The 16,687-nt window shown below is 51.4% G+C and overlaps 1 protein-coding gene across 2 annotated transcripts in view; it reads left to right on the forward strand.

Moving 5' to 3' along the window:
* The window catches only part of DNAJC5 (DnaJ heat shock protein family (Hsp40) member C5), a 30,595-nt gene extending 23,332 nt beyond the window's left edge, over positions 1–7,263 (forward strand). For both annotated transcript variants that reach the window (XM_058814572.1, XM_058814571.1), the window contains exon 6: positions 437–7,263. In XM_058814572.1, coding sequence (XP_058670555.1) covers positions 437–540 — 104 coding nt within the window. In that variant the 3' untranslated portion in view covers positions 541–7,263. The remainder of the gene's footprint in view (positions 1–436) is intronic.
* The last annotated feature ends 9,424 nt before the right edge of the window (positions 7,264–16,687 follow it).

Consider the following 16,687-nt stretch of genomic DNA (forward strand, 5'->3'; position numbering starts at 1 on the left):
ACATTTGGACCAGCCATGTGGGATTGCAGCAAGGGGCTCTTGTACCCAAAGGTTGGGGGTGTCAAGGCAGCTTTCATTGTATCAGGTGTAGAGGAAGTGGCACTGCTACCCTTGTAGCTCTAATACTGTTTGTGAAGCTATTTCTGCAGGATTGAACCAATAATTTAAAATACTGTAGAGCCTTGTGTATGCTCTGATGACATTTTTAATGGGCACTGCTGAATGGTGGGTGAGGATCAGCAGGAAAAAGGAAATGGTAATAAACATCCCACATGTAGAGTTGAGGTGAACGCTGTTGTGTGCACACTGAAAATCAGGGAATTAATAAAGGAGTGTAAATGGTGTTATCAAAGGGTTGTAGGGAGATGTGCTTACCAAAACATGCAGTGCTGTGTTTCTTCCTTGGTGTGCTAAGCCTTTTGTCTTCACTTTTCAGAGGCCTCAGATGCACCTATTGTGATACAGCCAGCATCAGCCACAGAGACAACCCAGCTCACAGCTGACTCTCACCCCAGCTACCACACTGATGGATTTAATTAAGTTAAGGAAACACTGTCATTAGAATGGATAAAAAACAAAATACATGGCCAACTCAACACTAGAATCATGAACATTAGAAGTAGAGAATGGGGAGGGGGAATAATTCTGCCACAGTAAGAGGGCAGCTTTCCAACCTGCCGAAAATATTTTGTAATCCCTTCAGCCTTTTGTCACCTTTCAGTGTCGTATCTCGACGATACGTGAAGTGCTGTAGCATGCAGTATTTAAAGCAGTTTAGCTACGGTCTTATTTGTTTTCTTTCTTTTGTTTTTTTTTCTCCTGTTTTGTTTTGGTTTTTGTTTTTTTTATAGCATGTATGGAGTTATGTTAAATGTCTGTGGTGTAATGTATTGAGTTGTCACAATATCAGTGCGGTGGAGACATTCTGCATTTTAAGCAGCAGTACTGGCCTAAAAATGAGATTTAAAAAGTGTCACAGAAGCCACTGTTCTTCTGTACAGCTGAGCTGTCGAAGACCTTTAGAAGTTGAGGATTTTCATTTGAGTGCAACAAACCAATTCTTTCATTCCTCCTTCTATTCCTGCATTATTATCTAAGCAAGTTTACAAAGCCAAGAACCAAAAACATGCCAGTCCTGCAGAGCTGGAGTCCTCTCTAATGCTGGTTTTCAGCTTAAATAAATCTACCTTGAAAAATAAAAAGGGAGAGTTGCCAATCTTTGAAGAGTAAATTGAACAGCTCGTTGTGTATGAGGCGATCTCCAGTGACAATGGAACCAAAACCAACTGGGAATGGGCTCCTGTGGTGGTGGCAGTGGGATTTTAACTCCAAGCACAATTCTGTTTTGATTTGAGTTCAGTTGTTTTCCTGTAATGCTAAAGACCAAATAGTGCAGCTTTGTTTCTGAATGCATGAGAATCTTAAAGTGAAACTGGTTAACTGGCTCTCACTGAGCAAATGGTAAAATGCAGACAGTAGGCAACAGCAGAAATGTTTAAAAACAATTGGTGTTTAAAAATTTGTTCTAATAATTTGAGACTTTAATAGGCAAATGGAGTATTACATATCTTTTTTAAAAGCTTTTATAATACACTAACCCTTTAATTTAATGAACATCTTTGTGGAGTACTTAAATGGGTTTTAAAGAACAAACCACCATTCTTTGTGTTTATATTGTATAATTTGCACATTGTCTTGCATTTACATTTGTTTACACCATTGTTTCTCTTTTCTTTGGAACAACTATGTGGAAACCACTGAAAGGTTTCCTGTACTATTTTGAAACCAAATCAAGTCCGAATTCTGTTCTAGAAACTGGTTTACTGAGGTTTAACTGCTAAAAAGGCATTTTAGGCAGCTGCTGAATTACTGGTGTATATTGTTGTCAGTAATCCTGCTTTAGGTGATCCAGAGTCAAATCTAGAACAGCTCCAGAGAACCCACACTTGGCACTTTCAGTGGGTAATTACAGCCTCGTTAATTTTAATCATTATGGCTTTGTATCACAATGCCTCAACTGTCCCTTGTACCCCCATCCCCCTGATGTGTTTCCCCTCTTTCTGTGGAGGGGCTGTTGGCACCTTCCCCCTGTGTCTGCTGCTCCCTCACCAACTCCAGGTGGGGCTTTGAAGCAGGGTAAAGATCCACTGGTCTGCACAAAGGCTGCCAGGAAAGGGCAGGGACCCAGAGAACTATTCTGAATATATTTTCCTGCTGTCTTTGCATGAGCAACGTGAAATCTGCCATGAAACCATGTTAAACGTGCTGGGTAGGAGAACATGTTCTCCCCAAGGTCTCAGTGCTCAGTGAGGAGTGTTTGCACACCCAGACTTTGCTGTGGCTGTTGGTACAAGCACATATTTGCCTGCATGGGAGCTTGCTGCAGATCAGCATGATTTTAGTACCATATTCAGCCTCCAAAATTCCCCAAAAAATCTGTTCCTTTTAATTAATGGCTCAATTTCAGCAGCACACTCCTTAAGTCATTTCTTCTTTGCCCATATTCCTTACAGACCTGAAATGTGGTGGTTTAGTGCAAGATACTTTTATCTTTTCCTGACTTGGATGGCCTTGAGGACATTTGTGTATGATTTGGCTTGAGGTCCTTATTTAGTTAATGTCTTTCTTTGACCCCTTGAACAAAAAGCCATTTTTAGGCTTAAACCCAATATAATTTTGTCTGTCCCTGTAGACTTTGCCTGGAGCCTATTCTTGGTGTTAAATTGCACTCTGGAATATGGTGGGGCATGTGCAGGCTTTGTCCTCTCCACATTCACTGGTTAAAATTGCCTGTATCTGCAAATTGTGTTCATAGTAAAAAAAAAAAAAAAGGTATTGAGGTTTTTTTGGCTTTGTAAATGAGTGTGGCTCATCAGAGCAAGTCAGTGAATGAGGGAGGGGCTCTTCCCTGGGAGCTGTTCCATTCCCTGTCCCTGTGTTCATCTCAGTGGATAATATGGAGATGGTTGCTGGGTGTTGCTCTGCTGCAGAGCAGCTCTGCCCCCAGTGCTGGGGGCTGGTTGTCACTGTTCATTTGGAATAATGCTCTTATTTCTTACCCTCTCTGGGCTGTTTCCAGAGAAGTAGAGAGGCTGGTGGGAAGTTGTGGCTCCAGGGAGGTGTGTGGCACACCTGGAGTCACTCTGCAGGCTCCTGACAAGGGAACTGAAGTGTGGCAGCACATGAGGACCAGAGGCAGAACAGTTATCTGTGGGGAAAGATGACATCCAGGATAAGTTTGCAGTTTTAGATCTTTGCTTAGCAAGGGATGAGTTTGGAGAGAGACTGCTTTCCTGTTGGTTCTGTCTGTGGGTGGTGTGTGAACAGGAAATTACTCTGTTACATGCCAGAGTGATGTTAGATGCTCCAAGGGAAACCGTTCTGAGATCTCACTTACAGGGAATAATGGAAAAACATAATTCTAGAGGAATACTCATGTTTTTGGAAGCTCTTTCAAGTTTGCCCATGTTAGTGCTTAATCTCTGAGTTTGGGATCGTTGTGTATTAGTGAAGTTCTTCTTGAACTATGTAAGGAAGTGATTGAAACATTCCTTCTCTGAAGCCAAAACCGTGTCATGGCACATAAGTACATTAATGCCCACTTTTCCCCTCTTGGAGGGAAGGTGCAGGAGTACCCTGGGCTCTAACATGAGTTGCACTTCATAGTGGCCAAGTAGAATCCTAGTAAATGCAAAGTTGGGAATAATGGTTTAAATCTGGCAGAGAGCTCAGACAGGAATTCTGAGCTTGGGCAAGTGGAGTTGCAGCGTCCCAGTGCTGCAGCCTGACCTGCTTAGTGCAGAATGTTTCCCTCCAAAATCAAACCTGACCACTGTCCATCTCAGTCCAGTGTTTTGCCAGAATTAAAACTTGAGCTTGGATTTTATTTATTTATTTGTTTCTTTAAAGTTGTATCATTTGTACAAGTTGCCTGAGTCCTCCATTCCAGTTGTTCGGCCGCCTCCATCCAGCTCCTCCAACCTCTCCAGCACTGATTTCCTTAGCACTTGTAGCTAAGGGTGAATCCCAGCTGGAGAGTTTGGTGTTCAGGATACTGATTTATCCCTGTGTTGCATGGAGAGCCATTCCTAGCTTAGGTGAGGAGGGAAAGCTGCTGCTGAGAGTGCCCAGGTGCCAGCTGTCCCTCCTGGCACATGGAGCTGCTGGAAAAGGAGGTGCTGGATCTGTCCTGCCCATCCTCCCTAGGGATGGGAACATCCCAAACGCACTGTACTGAAGGGGCATTGCACCCCTCAAATGCCAGTCTCATTTTGTTAGTGATATTTGTAGGAAATTCTTAAATATTTATCTGTATATAAATTTATGTAAGACCTCAGTGGCATCCCATAGGGTGTCGGTTTTTGCTGGTCCCATGTAGTGATGTTTTAGAGCCATGTTCCCTTTTTTAGTCTTCTTTTTAGATTTGTAGTCTTTTAAAACTGCTTTAGATATTAGCACTCCTAGTGTTCTTAAAGTGGCATCCTCTTGGAGGTTTGGAGGGGCAGAGCAGAGGAGGAGGGCTTGGGCATGGCACAGAAACACTCAGTCTGTGGCAGGGCTGTGGTCGGGGGAGTGCAGCTCTCCAAACCCTTCCTGTCAGCCTGTAAACACCTCACACAGGTGTAACCAGGGCAGGAGCCTGGCAGAAAAACTATTCCTGTCCCTTCTGTGAGGCAGTTTAGTGGTGTGGGAGGGACACCTGTGCACTCTGAGGGGCTGTTCCAGAGCATTTGTACCACGCACGCCCCTTGAGGGAGGCACCTGCTTCTCTCAACTACTTTGTGCCCTTCCTCTGGTGCCCCTTGATCTTTTTGCCAAGTTCTGGATAATATAGGAAATTTATGCTGCAGGTTTTTTTGTACCCAGTGCACGTGTATCTTGGCATCATGTTTAACAGGTCACTCTGGCAGGGTGGTCTGGGCAGTTTGCAGTCCCCACCTCGTGTCAGTAATTCCGAATGATGTTTGAATGCATTAATCTTGGAGCACTGAACCCCCAGTTATAGTTTATAGTGTCAGGTCGATATAAACTTCACATGCTTCAGCATCTGGTGCTGCTTCTCTGTATTCTAGTGGAGATCATCTAGTTTGTAGTGTCTCATTGCACCAACAGCTGCTTAAAATCTCTCGAAAGAATCGTAGCCAGTAGCTCACCAGGTGGCAGGAAATTTGTCAGTGTTCAGCTCCCACAAGATCCATGGTCCCCTCCACGAGCTGCCTTTGGAGGCTTTCTGGGACTGTCTGGGACTCAGCAAGACTGCAATTCCTGTGTTCTTCCAAGAAGACACTTCCTTTACGAGGAGAAGCCGCGGGAGGGAAGCTGGCTGTCTGATGTTTGCACAAGCCAAATGCCAGAAATCTGGAAGATGAACTTTCATTATGCCAATGTTACATGCACAGTTCATTTTGGTGTTAAAAGGATAGATGCTGGGAATTTCTGGTGGTTATATATATATATATGTATGTATATGTATAGAGGAAGCTCTTATATAAACTGGCTGTTCATTCCCGAGTGCCGTTGTCTTCTCTGCTCCCTCTCCCAGCCCTGTGGGTGTTCTCTTGCAGTCTGTGAGCAGTTGCTTGTCAAACCATTCCAAAAATTGAACAATCTACTTGAATTCCATGAGCTGCCCCTTGTCCCAGCTCCTCTGGATGGAACAGAGCTCTGCCTGCTCCAGCTTTCCTTAGGAGGAGAGAAGGGAGAGCTGGCAGAGGGCACAGAGGCAGCTCTGGAGTGACTGGAATTTGTGCAGCTGGCACGTGGGGTGTTTAGATGTGGTTAATGTGCTCATCACTGAAGCTGTGATAGAACACATGGATTTGGGGGTTTTCCCTAGTTGTCACCACATTGGACTCCCCAAAATGGGGCTGGGTGAGCTCACAGAGCAAGGTCCACCCCGTGCTGAGGGTGTGGGCTGCAGCATCACGTGTGTGTATGTATGTATATATGCACATATGTATATATTTATACAACAGGTGTGCACCTTGGGTTTTTCTTTGGTGGTAAAAAATGTGAGATTTGGCTCCAAGTAGTGCTCTGAACTCAGCCAGACAGGGGGAAGGTGTGAGTTTTGTGTGGCCACAAATTTGTGCTTCTCTGCTCTCAGCTGCAGGAAAACCCAAACCCGACCTGTGGGGTTGAGGGACTGGTGAGGACATGGTGAAGGAGCCTGTTGTATAAATAAATGGGTCCTAGGAGCAGGAGAAGATGCTTCTCCTGCTCCCCACACCCTGCTTGGGGAGTTCCCACATGAGCAGCATAGGGTTTGCATGGCCAGGTGCTGTCCCTCCTCTTGCAGGTGGGTTCCTAAGGACTTGGAGTTACTCAAATTCCTACACCTGAGGCTGGCAGTGATCCATGTGAAGGCACAATGGTTGTGGCTGATGCACGTGTGAGTCCCACCATGTCCCCTCTAGCTATGCTGGATAGAGTCACCACCGCCCTCCTCCTCCTCAGGCTGTTCCTGCCAGGGGCTGTTCCTGACACGCAGCACACCAGGGGTTCCTTCACGGCAGAAATGGGGAAATATTGGGGAGATTTTTACTGCTGGCACCTCTGAAGTTCTGTTTGTGACCATCACAGCTGATGAACTCCAAGTTTGCCAATTCCAAGCGTGCTGTTTCCATGCTGGATGCTGAGCTGATGGCTGTCATTCCTTCCTCCCTCTCATCCCACCGTTGCTGCCTTGCTGGGGCGGGGTGTGGATGGGTCGGTTGGTGTCACTGCTGACATCCCAGGCGGTTTATGTTCATTTTGCATGTGAGCAAGGCCCTGAACTGTGTAATTCCTTGTGGGGTTTGGTTTCCTGGCCCCTTTATGGAGCCAGAAGGAGCTGAGGATGCCAGGAGAGACTCGCCTGCATTTGCACTGCACTTCAACTCGGGCAGGGGTGGGGGATAGAGGGAGCCCATCTTTAAAAAAAGAAAAAAATAGTTAAAAAAAACCCCAAACCAAACCCACCACAATCGAAATATAAATGCATCTGAGAAGCAATTATAATATAGACATATATCTATTTTGTTATGTTACTAAAGGACCATACTTTGAGTTGTCTGTAAGTAGACGTGGCTGTCTGAACTTCGTGGATTGTAACACTCGATACTACTGAGCTCCTGTACATACCCGCGGCGACGGCAGAAGGAATTATTTTCTGTTTTAGCATGGTAATTTGTGTCTTGTATGTCCGAATATAAACTAAAATAAAGATTGCTAAGTTATCGGAAACCACTGTTGTAAAATAAATGTTTTCAATGCAGAAATGCCCATCCGGTTTTTCTTTCTTTATTTGCGCAAGAGGGAGGGGCTGTGGGACAGGGTGGGGCTGGCTTGGGAGGTGGGAGAGGTCACCCATCCCTGGGATGGGCACTGGGTGCAGGGTATCTGGGGCAGGAGCTGTAGCCACTCCCCTGTACCCCTCCTGCACCCACCGTGGGGTCTGGGCTGCTTTTGAGCCTGAAAGTCCAAAGATCTTCATGTGATGCTGGACCCTGGCAGATTATTTGGGGTGCAAATGCAGGTTGGAGTTGTTGGTGGGGTGGGAATTGTATGCAGGGCTGAGGGAGGCAACAGGGGCTCTCTCTCTGTTTCTCCTTTTCTGGAGAAACTCAGGTTATTGACACTGGGTTTGCTTTTGCTGTTGCCGATGGAGAGAACAAAGATGAGCGGAAGATGTACTGAAGGTGCTCTGAGCCTGATCCAAGCTGAGGTGGGGACCAAGGCAGCACAAATCTGTCCTGTCCCCAGGCCCGTGGTGGCTGTGGGGGTGTCCCTGCTGCAGGTGCCACCAGCAGCTGTTCTGACCCTGGGGTTGTTCATTTTGGAAAGGGGAGTTCTGCATTTGATGGAGGCGAGCATAAAATTGGGTTTTAACTTGAGGTTGTCAGGTTGGACAGGGCTTTGGGCAGCCTGATCTAGAGGGAGTTGTCTCTGCTCATGGCCCACGTTGCTCTGACAACACCAAAAGATGCTGGGACCGAGGAGCCCCTCCAGAGAGGCAGGAGTGGGGTGCAGGGTCAGGCCAGGTTGGGTTCAAAGCTGAGACCAAGCTGTTTAACTCGGGCTCATGCTCCTCCCCACTTCCCTGCACTCCTGTCTTATCACAGTCTGACCTTTACTGTGATTTCTGTCCCAACCCCACAAGTCTCTGCTCCCTCACTGTCCCCTCTGTGATGTCCCCAGGGTGCCAGAGGTCCTGTCCAGCCCTGTGCCCACCCCAGTCAATCACCCAAGGCTGGGATGGCCAAGCTGGCCTGGGGGAAGGATACTGACCCCTTCCCTGCTCTGCAGAGTGCAGGGCCCTGGGACAATTTTCCTTCTTCCTCCACGACTGTCAGTGCCTGGGAGCCTTCCCAAACCCAGCTCAGCCCCGTCAAGCCTGGCAGAGGACTGTGCCCAGTTTGGGATGGGAATGGCTGCTCCAAGCTCTGGGCTGTGCTTGCAGGAGGGGGATTGAGCTGAGGGGGGGCTCCATGCCCCAGAGAGGGCACAGCTTGGGGAGGGAGGGAGGGAGGGAGCTGCAATGCCCTTGCTGCCAGTGTTGTACAGAAATGCTCACCTTCCTCTAAGAACCGCCAAGCTCAGGTGCCACTAAACCTTGTTCCAAATCCCCGGCTGTGACACAAAAAGGTGCAGACTTGCTATGAATTTGGGGAGCATCAGCTTTTGGAGCCATTCTCCAGGGATAGTGGAGAAGCCCTGGCTGGGTCTCAGGGTGCAGCTTCCAGCCGGGGTTGCACTACCTGCATCATTCAGAGCTCTTTATGGAAATGGTTTTTTCACCCAAGGAAGGATGTGGGATTGCTCTGGTGTTTTTGGGTAGACCTGGTTCGCGTCCACAGGTTTATGACAGCAGGAAAGCATAAGAGCACAGCAGCAGGGCAGGTACGACTGTGACTTTAATGCACAACAGTGACACGCGGGACGCAGTGACAGCAACACTGCCAGGCAAGGTGGGGACTCCCGGGGCACGGCTGCAGCCCACAGCATCCCCCCGTTCTCCGCTCCGCCGTGGTGTCTCGTTACGGGGTCGGTCTCCTTCATTCCCCCACCTCCAGCGACCCTCCTCATTTCCCTATACTCTGCAGCAAGAGCTTATTGCTGAGCGCCTTCTGGGCCAGTCTCTCCTCCCGGGACATTTCCAGGAACTCGCGCAGGAGGTGGAAGGTGAGATCCAGCGAGTTGGGTTTTCCGTCTCGCCTCTTGCCGGTTTGCAGCGCCCGCCGGGCTCGGGGGGCCGGGGCGAGCTCTGCCCCGTGGAACAGGCACAGTCTTTGGGGCAGGGCATCGGTGCCGGGGACCGGGGCTCTCGGGGCTCCCATCCAGGGCTCCCAGGTGAGTTGGGGGGCCAGGGTCAGCCTGCGGGACGGAGCCCGGGGCCACTGCAGCGGGGAGCAGGTCTCCGAGGGCAGGAAGAGCAGGACGAGGACGGAGGCAGCCGAGATCATCCTGACCCGCATCGCAGCCACTCCGGGGCCAGAAACCTGCAAGAGCAGCCCCCCCCCACCCCGGACCCCCACATCCCCCCGCTGCGGTCAGGGGTCACTCGAGGGGCTTCACCCTTGAGTTTGGGACCCCCTCCCCAGGGATGAAATCCCCTGGGGATGAAATCCCCCGGGATGGCGTCCCCAGCCCCGCCGATGGGAATCCCACCCCCTGTCCCTGGGACAGGACCCTTCTGGGGACGGGACCCCCTACCCGAGGACGCGACGCCCTTTCCCCTGGGATGGGGCTCCCCCAAGCATGAGACCCCCTCGGCAGCCGGGACGGGACCCTCCAGGACCTGGGACCCCTCGAGAGGGGACACCCCCCCCCCCGATCTCGGGACAGGACCCTCCTCTCCCCGGCACCAGACGCCCCCAGGCTCGGGATCCCCCTCTTTGTGCCGGTGGCCGTCCCGGTCCCCGTGCGCGTCTCACCGCTCTCGGGCGCTCCGCCGGCTCCGCGCCTCCCGCAGGACGCGCTGCTCCGGCCCCGCGCTTTATAGGGGCGGGGGAGCCACGTGATGGGAGCGGGGCCGGGATCTGTCCGCGGTGCTGAACGGGGGGAGAGCGGGGGGACACGGCCGGGAGGGGACGGGCCGGGGGGGACAGGCTGGGGGGACATGGGAGGGGGAGAGTCTGGCAGGGGGGGGTTCACGGGCATGTGGGTCCGGGGGGTACGTGGGGTGAGGGGGGGAGTGCTTTGGGGGCTGTGGGGTGTGTGTGCAAGCGGACACAAATGTGTTCAGGGGCGTTTCTCGGTGTGTTGGAGAGGTGAGGGGGTGGGAGGGGTGTGAGGTGAGTGTGACTTCATGAGTGTGCACGACAGCCCCTCTGTGTGTGACAGGGTGCCTGGGGGTGCGGCAGGACCCGCCAGCCAAGCCCACACACCCCCATTGCTCCGGGTGCTGTTCCTGGGCACCCCATGGAGCCCCCCGATTCTCTCGGGGCCAGGTGAGCCCATGGCAGAGGGGTACACCGGGCACACACCCGTGTGCGGGCTCGGCCCTGAGCTCTGCAGCGTTTCACGTCGCAGGGAAAGTTTTCCCGACGGCTCCTCCGGCAGTTGTTTGGTGAAGGCAGCCCCGGCTGCCTCCCGGCTCCTCCCGGTGATCCCTCTGCTGCGATCACACTGATGAAAACTTCACTGCGGAAGCGAAATGAGCTTCTGGAGCACAATTTGACATAAAGGCATGTTCTTCTCCAGGCCTGATCCTGGCACAGACACACGCCTGGAGGTGCATCCTGGGATCCACAAGAGCCAGGCTAGGGATTCATTTGCCTTTCCCTGCTTCCTTGCTCGAGCCTCCATTGCCTGCCCCTCAGAGCTCAGCAATTGCTTCCTTCACCTTGCAGAAGCACTGCTGTCTCTAAAATTAAAATTCCCTCTTGAGGAATAAACTTAAGAGAAGGGGGGAAACAAACCAGCCCACATTAGGTACAACTTGGATGAATGGCAAGAACCCCTCCCATCCTCCTCCATGGCAAGAGCCACATGGAAAACAAGGGCTCTGCAGAACTCTGAGGGTCACAGGAAAGGGCTCAAGAGGTTTGTGGGGGTGGCAAGCCAGGGGGGCCCTCACCACCCCAGCTGCAGAATAACTCCCAGCAGCAGCACAGCAAATGCTGGGTGGGCAGGAAGGGGGAGCAGCTGCCTCCTGCTGGCTTTGTGAGCTTTTCACGTCCTTTTCTTTGCTGAATCATCGAGATCCTCTCTCATTTCCAGTGCTTCACCTGAGGCTGCTTTTCTCCCTGTGCACCATGCCTGACCCCGTGCTGTCCCCTGCCCCAATACCAGCGCTGGGCCTGGCCCTGCTGCACTGCCAGGAGCACTGCCTGCAGCTCCCAGGGCATCCCCACACCTGCTGGGGGCTCAGGGCAAATGAGACCCCCAAATCCCATGGGGAGATGAAAGCAGCTCCAGCAGAGACTGGATCCCAGCATGGGGAATGGAGCTGCCTCCCCTGTGCTGCCTGGCTGCTCATGGGGGCTCCCAGCATGGTTTTAAATCTTCTTGAAGCCGTGCTAGGACTTGGTGAGTCCAGCTCAGCAATGTTGGCTCCTCCCCTGCACATGGGGCTGGGCTGTCTCTGGAAATCTCTTCCTAGCCCATCTCCTGGGGCTGCCCTGCAGGAGCAGCGCTTGGAGGGGCCAGGGGCTGCGGTAGGGAGAGATGCAGCAGGAGGGGCTGTGCCCAGAGCATCCCTCAGTGGGCTTTGGGGCCACCTTGTCTCAGAGGAGTGAGCCCGTGGCTCTGGGCAGGGATTTCCACTCCTGCACCGCCACGGGCAGGGCCAGAAGCAGGCTCAGAGAGGGGCAGCTCCACTCACTCCCTGCCCCCATGGCCTGCTCTGTGGCTGGTCACGTTTTACACCATTTACCTTTAGGATTGATCATTTAATTGTAGGAAAGACAGTGATTCTGACAAGTGTATCCTCGACTTGTGTTTTATTTAGGAAGCTCAACTTGAACAATTAAAAATACCCTTATTTTCCCTGCTCCCTTCATAAATTTCTGACAAATCCAGCACTGATGGGCCCTGTGCACTGCCTGGGGATTCATTACCGTCACTTTTAGGGCTGTCACTCTCTCCCCCTCCAGTCAGGAATGTGAGGAGCGAAGTGTTAATGATGCTTTCAGGGATGCCAAAGTCACCCCTGGGCTGCGCTCGCTGCACACGGAGGCACCGATCCGGGAGGGAGTCGGAGAGGTTCCTAATTAGGTGCTTTTGGTGCTCGGAGCCTCCTGTCACATGAGCAGCAGCTCACACGTGGCCGGGGCAGCTCCAGCACTGAGGTGCGGCCGAGCTTCCAGCAGCTTCTCCTGAGGGACAGGCGGGATTTGCCGGCCACTTTCCTCCCTTGGCTGCCTGGGGGCTCACACCCGCTTTGGTCCTTGCCCAGCCTCACAAAGAGCCGTGCCAGGGCGCAGATGAAGCTCTGGTGTCTCCCTGCTGTGTTTCTCACTGTGCTGGGTGCAGGTGGCAGCCGTGGGGCTGGTGGGGGTCGGTGCTGCCCGTCCTGCTCTGGAGGAGGCATCTCATGGGCTGACGAACCTGAGATTGACCCTGATGTTTCACCATTCTCAGGTTAGACAGTCCTCGAGGTGCCCCTCGCTGGGGCAGCTGCCGGACCCCCTGCCTTGTGCCTTGTGCCTCACACCGTGTCCTTGCCCAACCTCTGAAGAATTTGGAGGCAACAAAGAAGCAGCCCCTTGGCTCTGTTTTATGGTGGGGTTGTCTGTGGGACCCACCCAAACATTCTCACATTGCCCTGTGTGCTCCCAGGGAATCGAGGAATCACAGAACTATTTGGATTGGAAAAGCCCTCTGAGATCACCAAGCCCAACCATTCCCTCAGCATGGCCAGAACCATCACTAAATCATGTCCCCAAGTGCCACATCCACACTTTTAAATCCCTTCAGGGATAGTGACCCCACTAGTGCCCTGTGCAGCCTGCTCCAGTGCTGGGCAATTCTTGTGGTGAAGAAGTTTTCTCTAATATCCAGCATAAACCCTTCCCAGGTGCAGTTTGAGGCTGTTTCCTCTCATCTTGTCACTTGTTACCTGGGAGAAGAGACCACCCCAACTGGCTACACCCTCCTTTCAGGGAGTTGAAGGAAAAAATGAATGTTAAAAGCTTATCAATCAAAATGAATTAACTTAGTACAAAACTGAAAGGAAAGCTTTTCCCACTGACAAGCTCTGTGCAAGAAGTGAGCGAGCCTGGGAAGCTGTCACAAAAATCACAGTAAAAGGAATCTGTAACCTGTTTTCAGCTCCTTTCTGAATTTCTTACTTTGGGTCCAAACACCCTCCCACTTCTGTGGTGGGGACTGAGCCAGATGTAGCTCTGAGTACCCCACACAGAGCCAAGACTATTCAAGAGAGGCACTCTGGATTTCCTTCAGAGAAAAGGAAGAAAAAACTTTCTGACAGGAGCAAGGGAATTGTGGAACCGGTGCCCAGCTTTACCTTCTCTGATACCTCCACTGGAAATCAGAGCAGCTTTGGGGGATTTTAAGGTTGGTACTGTGGGCTTGCAAAGATGAAAAAGAAGAGGTAAAAGCCAATTAGAATTAATTTTTTCCGAGCAAGGTGAAGTTTTAGTAAGTTTCACGCAGAGAATAAATTATGGCAGAATCCTCTCAAGTGGCCCCAAGAAGAGTGGAAAATACTTCCAAAAATAGTCAGGAATCATTTGCAGAAGGAATAAAAAGAGGGTGCAGGGCAGTGCCTGCCTTACCTGTGAACCCAGGACCAGGTCCCCGGCACCGCTGGCAGCTCTGGCGCCTCTGGCCTGCTCTCCTCCCCCTGCCACCCCCATGCTGTCTTTTATAGCCTTTCTTGTCCCCCGGCTGAGCTGAGCTGGGCCACAGCGAGCTGCCGCGCTCTCTGCTGGCTTCCTGTTTGCTCATCGAGCGCCTGCGGTAAAATTTCCATTACACGCTGGACAGGCAGGGTGGCAGAGAGAAGTGAGGCAAGAAATGGAACCCCAGCACGTATGGGTGTTTCAGTGGTTCTCTCAAATCTTTTGAAAATGAGAAAGTGCTGTTAGATGGAGGCAGAAGTGAAAAGGGGTGTTCTGGCTGTGTGGGAACAGAAGGCCATCCTGCAGTCTCGGTCCAGCTGCTCTGGGTTCCCCCCCCCGCCCCCAAGGGGATAGAGAAGTCCTGCTCCCCCGTTCAGCAAGAAGATCCTCCTTCCCACCCACCACCCCAAAAAAGTGTTTCCCAAATGCTGCCTCACTGAATGGAGCCGCAAGACAAAGCTCTGTCCTGCTCTGACCAGAGGTTGTGGGCCTGTCGCCATCCCCCTTCACTCTGTCTCAGCCAGCAGATGCTCCAGGGATGCATAACCCAGAGAGGAAAGATCTGGATGAGAGCAATTAATTTCAATCTTTCATTTATCCTTAGCGTGTGCAGAAGAACCATTTTGGCTGTAAAACAGAGGAGGGCAAAGGGAAAGGAGGAAAACTGCCTGCCATGAAAATATGGAACCTGTCAAAGTATCCACGCCCATCTGGAACAGTGTCTCTTGGTCTGGAGCGGAAAGACCCCATGGCTGGAACGAGATGAACTTTAAAGTCCCTTCCAGCTCCTTGTGGGAATCTATAATTCAACAAACATAAACTGAAAATTCACTGCAATGGGCAGGGACACCTTCCACTATCCCAGGTTGCTCCAAGCCCCACCCAACCTGGCCATGAACACTTCCAGTTATGGGGCAGCCACAGCTTCTCTGGGCAGCGTGTGCCAGGGCCTTGCCACTGTGACAAGGAAGAATTTCTTCCCAATGTCCAACCTAACCCTCCCCTCTGTCAGTTTGAAGCCGTTCTCACTTGGTCCTGTCATCTCATGCCCTTGTTCAAAGGCACTGAGGTCAAATAAAGCCTTTTAAATATCTTTGATGTTTCTGGATGCCTCTGTGAGTGAGTTTGGCCAAGGATCACTCTAAGCAGCAGATGGCTTAGATGAGTTTGATTTGAGGTGCTGCTGAAAAAGTTTCCAGTGGCACCAGGCAGACACTTTCATGTGTGACCTGTCGGATATATCGGCTGATCACTGTGCCCAACACTGCTCGTTCAACAGCTTCAAAATGCCCCATTTTTTACCACTGTTTCGATATCGACTTCTGAAAACCGCCTCTGCTAACGGAGCAGGGTGTTTGAAGTCAGCCCTGACAAATCTCCTCATTTATAATACACGGAAATTCAGCATTTTTTAACAATTGGCCAAGACTGTGCCCTGCAGAGCCATGGGCTGGACATGCCAGCTCTTGAAGGTCTGGAGAGCTGTGACACACTGCTCACCCAGACCAGGTCTGGGAGGTGACCTTCACAGCACAGCCCACTCCTGCAATGAATTGCCAAGTTCTCAGATGAGTGCTGGGGCCAGCACACAGGTTTCAGCCCACAAGATCTGTTTCTGTACAAATAAGAATCAAGCCGATAACGAGCTCAAAAGGAAATTGAATTTGTCTTCTGACCCATTGTTCCCCTGGCTCCTTTCCAGCCCCGAGAAGCCCACAAGGGGGGCAGCCCCCAGCACTGGAGCCCCGCATGCCATTACCTCAGGCAAGGAGAGATTTCATCTATTTCATAGAAAAGCGAGCCCATCTGCTGCAGAAAGAGAAAACACAACCCGAAAGTCCTCGTCTCAGGTGTTCCTGCTCGAAATGACGGTGGTTGCTCTTTGATGGTCAAGCAGACATTGTTCTCCTTTTTTCTGTTGGCTTTTTTTTTTTTCCTGTTGGCTTTTTCTTTCTGTTGGCTTTTTTTTTTTTTTTTTAACTGCTCGGATCTATTTTTAGCGATGAGGGGATGGCGCTCAAGAGACTCTGCCATGGGTCACCTCAGTGTGGGTTTGGGTCACTCTGGATGCCAGGCAAGAGGTGAAGCACAGCTGCTCCTGGTGGTCTTGACATGGGCACTGGGACCCTGAAGATGGTGGGGGGCTGCAGGTGCTGCTGAGAGCAGGGGTTCCACACTGGGGGTTTGGGATTGTGATGATGGCAGGTGGATGAAATGGGGCTCCTGCCATGGGAGGTGGAACCCAGCGATAGCAGGATGCTGCAGCTGAGCCCACGGGCACCTCGTGATAGCAATAAATCTAATACTTTTTTTTTTTTTTTGTCTGATTTAATGAGACACCTGGAACTGTGGTTTGCAATGAGAAAAAGGTTTTTTATTTTCTTTTTCAGTCCTTTTTTCCAGTGTCTCCATGTTATGGAGGAGGCATTAGGGAGTGTCGCCATGTGCCATACACTCCTGGCTGGGCTGTCTGACAGCAGGTAGGGGCTGGAGCAGCACCCATTCTAGTCAGAGTCTGTGCAGGGCTGGGCTCAGCCATGCTCAAAACTCCCCACTTTTGCCCTTTTTACAGCTTGAAACATGGCGTGACCCTGGTGGAGCGGTTTGCGCTGGTGCACAAACCTGCTGCATCCGCCACGCTGCCATGATAAAGCCTCATGGCTGGGGCTGCTCAGAAAGCCTTAGACCAATAGTTTGGCAAGAACAGAGTGGTTTTTGCTGTGTTCCACCACCCCAGCCTGTGGCCAGCGTGGCCTCAGAGCCTGTGGCTGGGGGGGCAGTGAGGCACAGGCAGAGGGGAGGGAGGGAGCCGCCTGCCGCCCACGCAGTGTTTCCGACGTGGTAGCTACCAACAGTTTGTCACAAACAAACCAAATTCTGTCTTGTAGCCCTGAATCTAA

This window comes from Ammospiza caudacuta, chromosome 15, assembly GCF_027887145.1.
Source record: "Ammospiza caudacuta isolate bAmmCau1 chromosome 15, bAmmCau1.pri, whole genome shotgun sequence".
In the NCBI taxonomy this organism is placed as follows: domain Eukaryota; kingdom Metazoa; phylum Chordata; class Aves; order Passeriformes; family Passerellidae; genus Ammospiza; species Ammospiza caudacuta.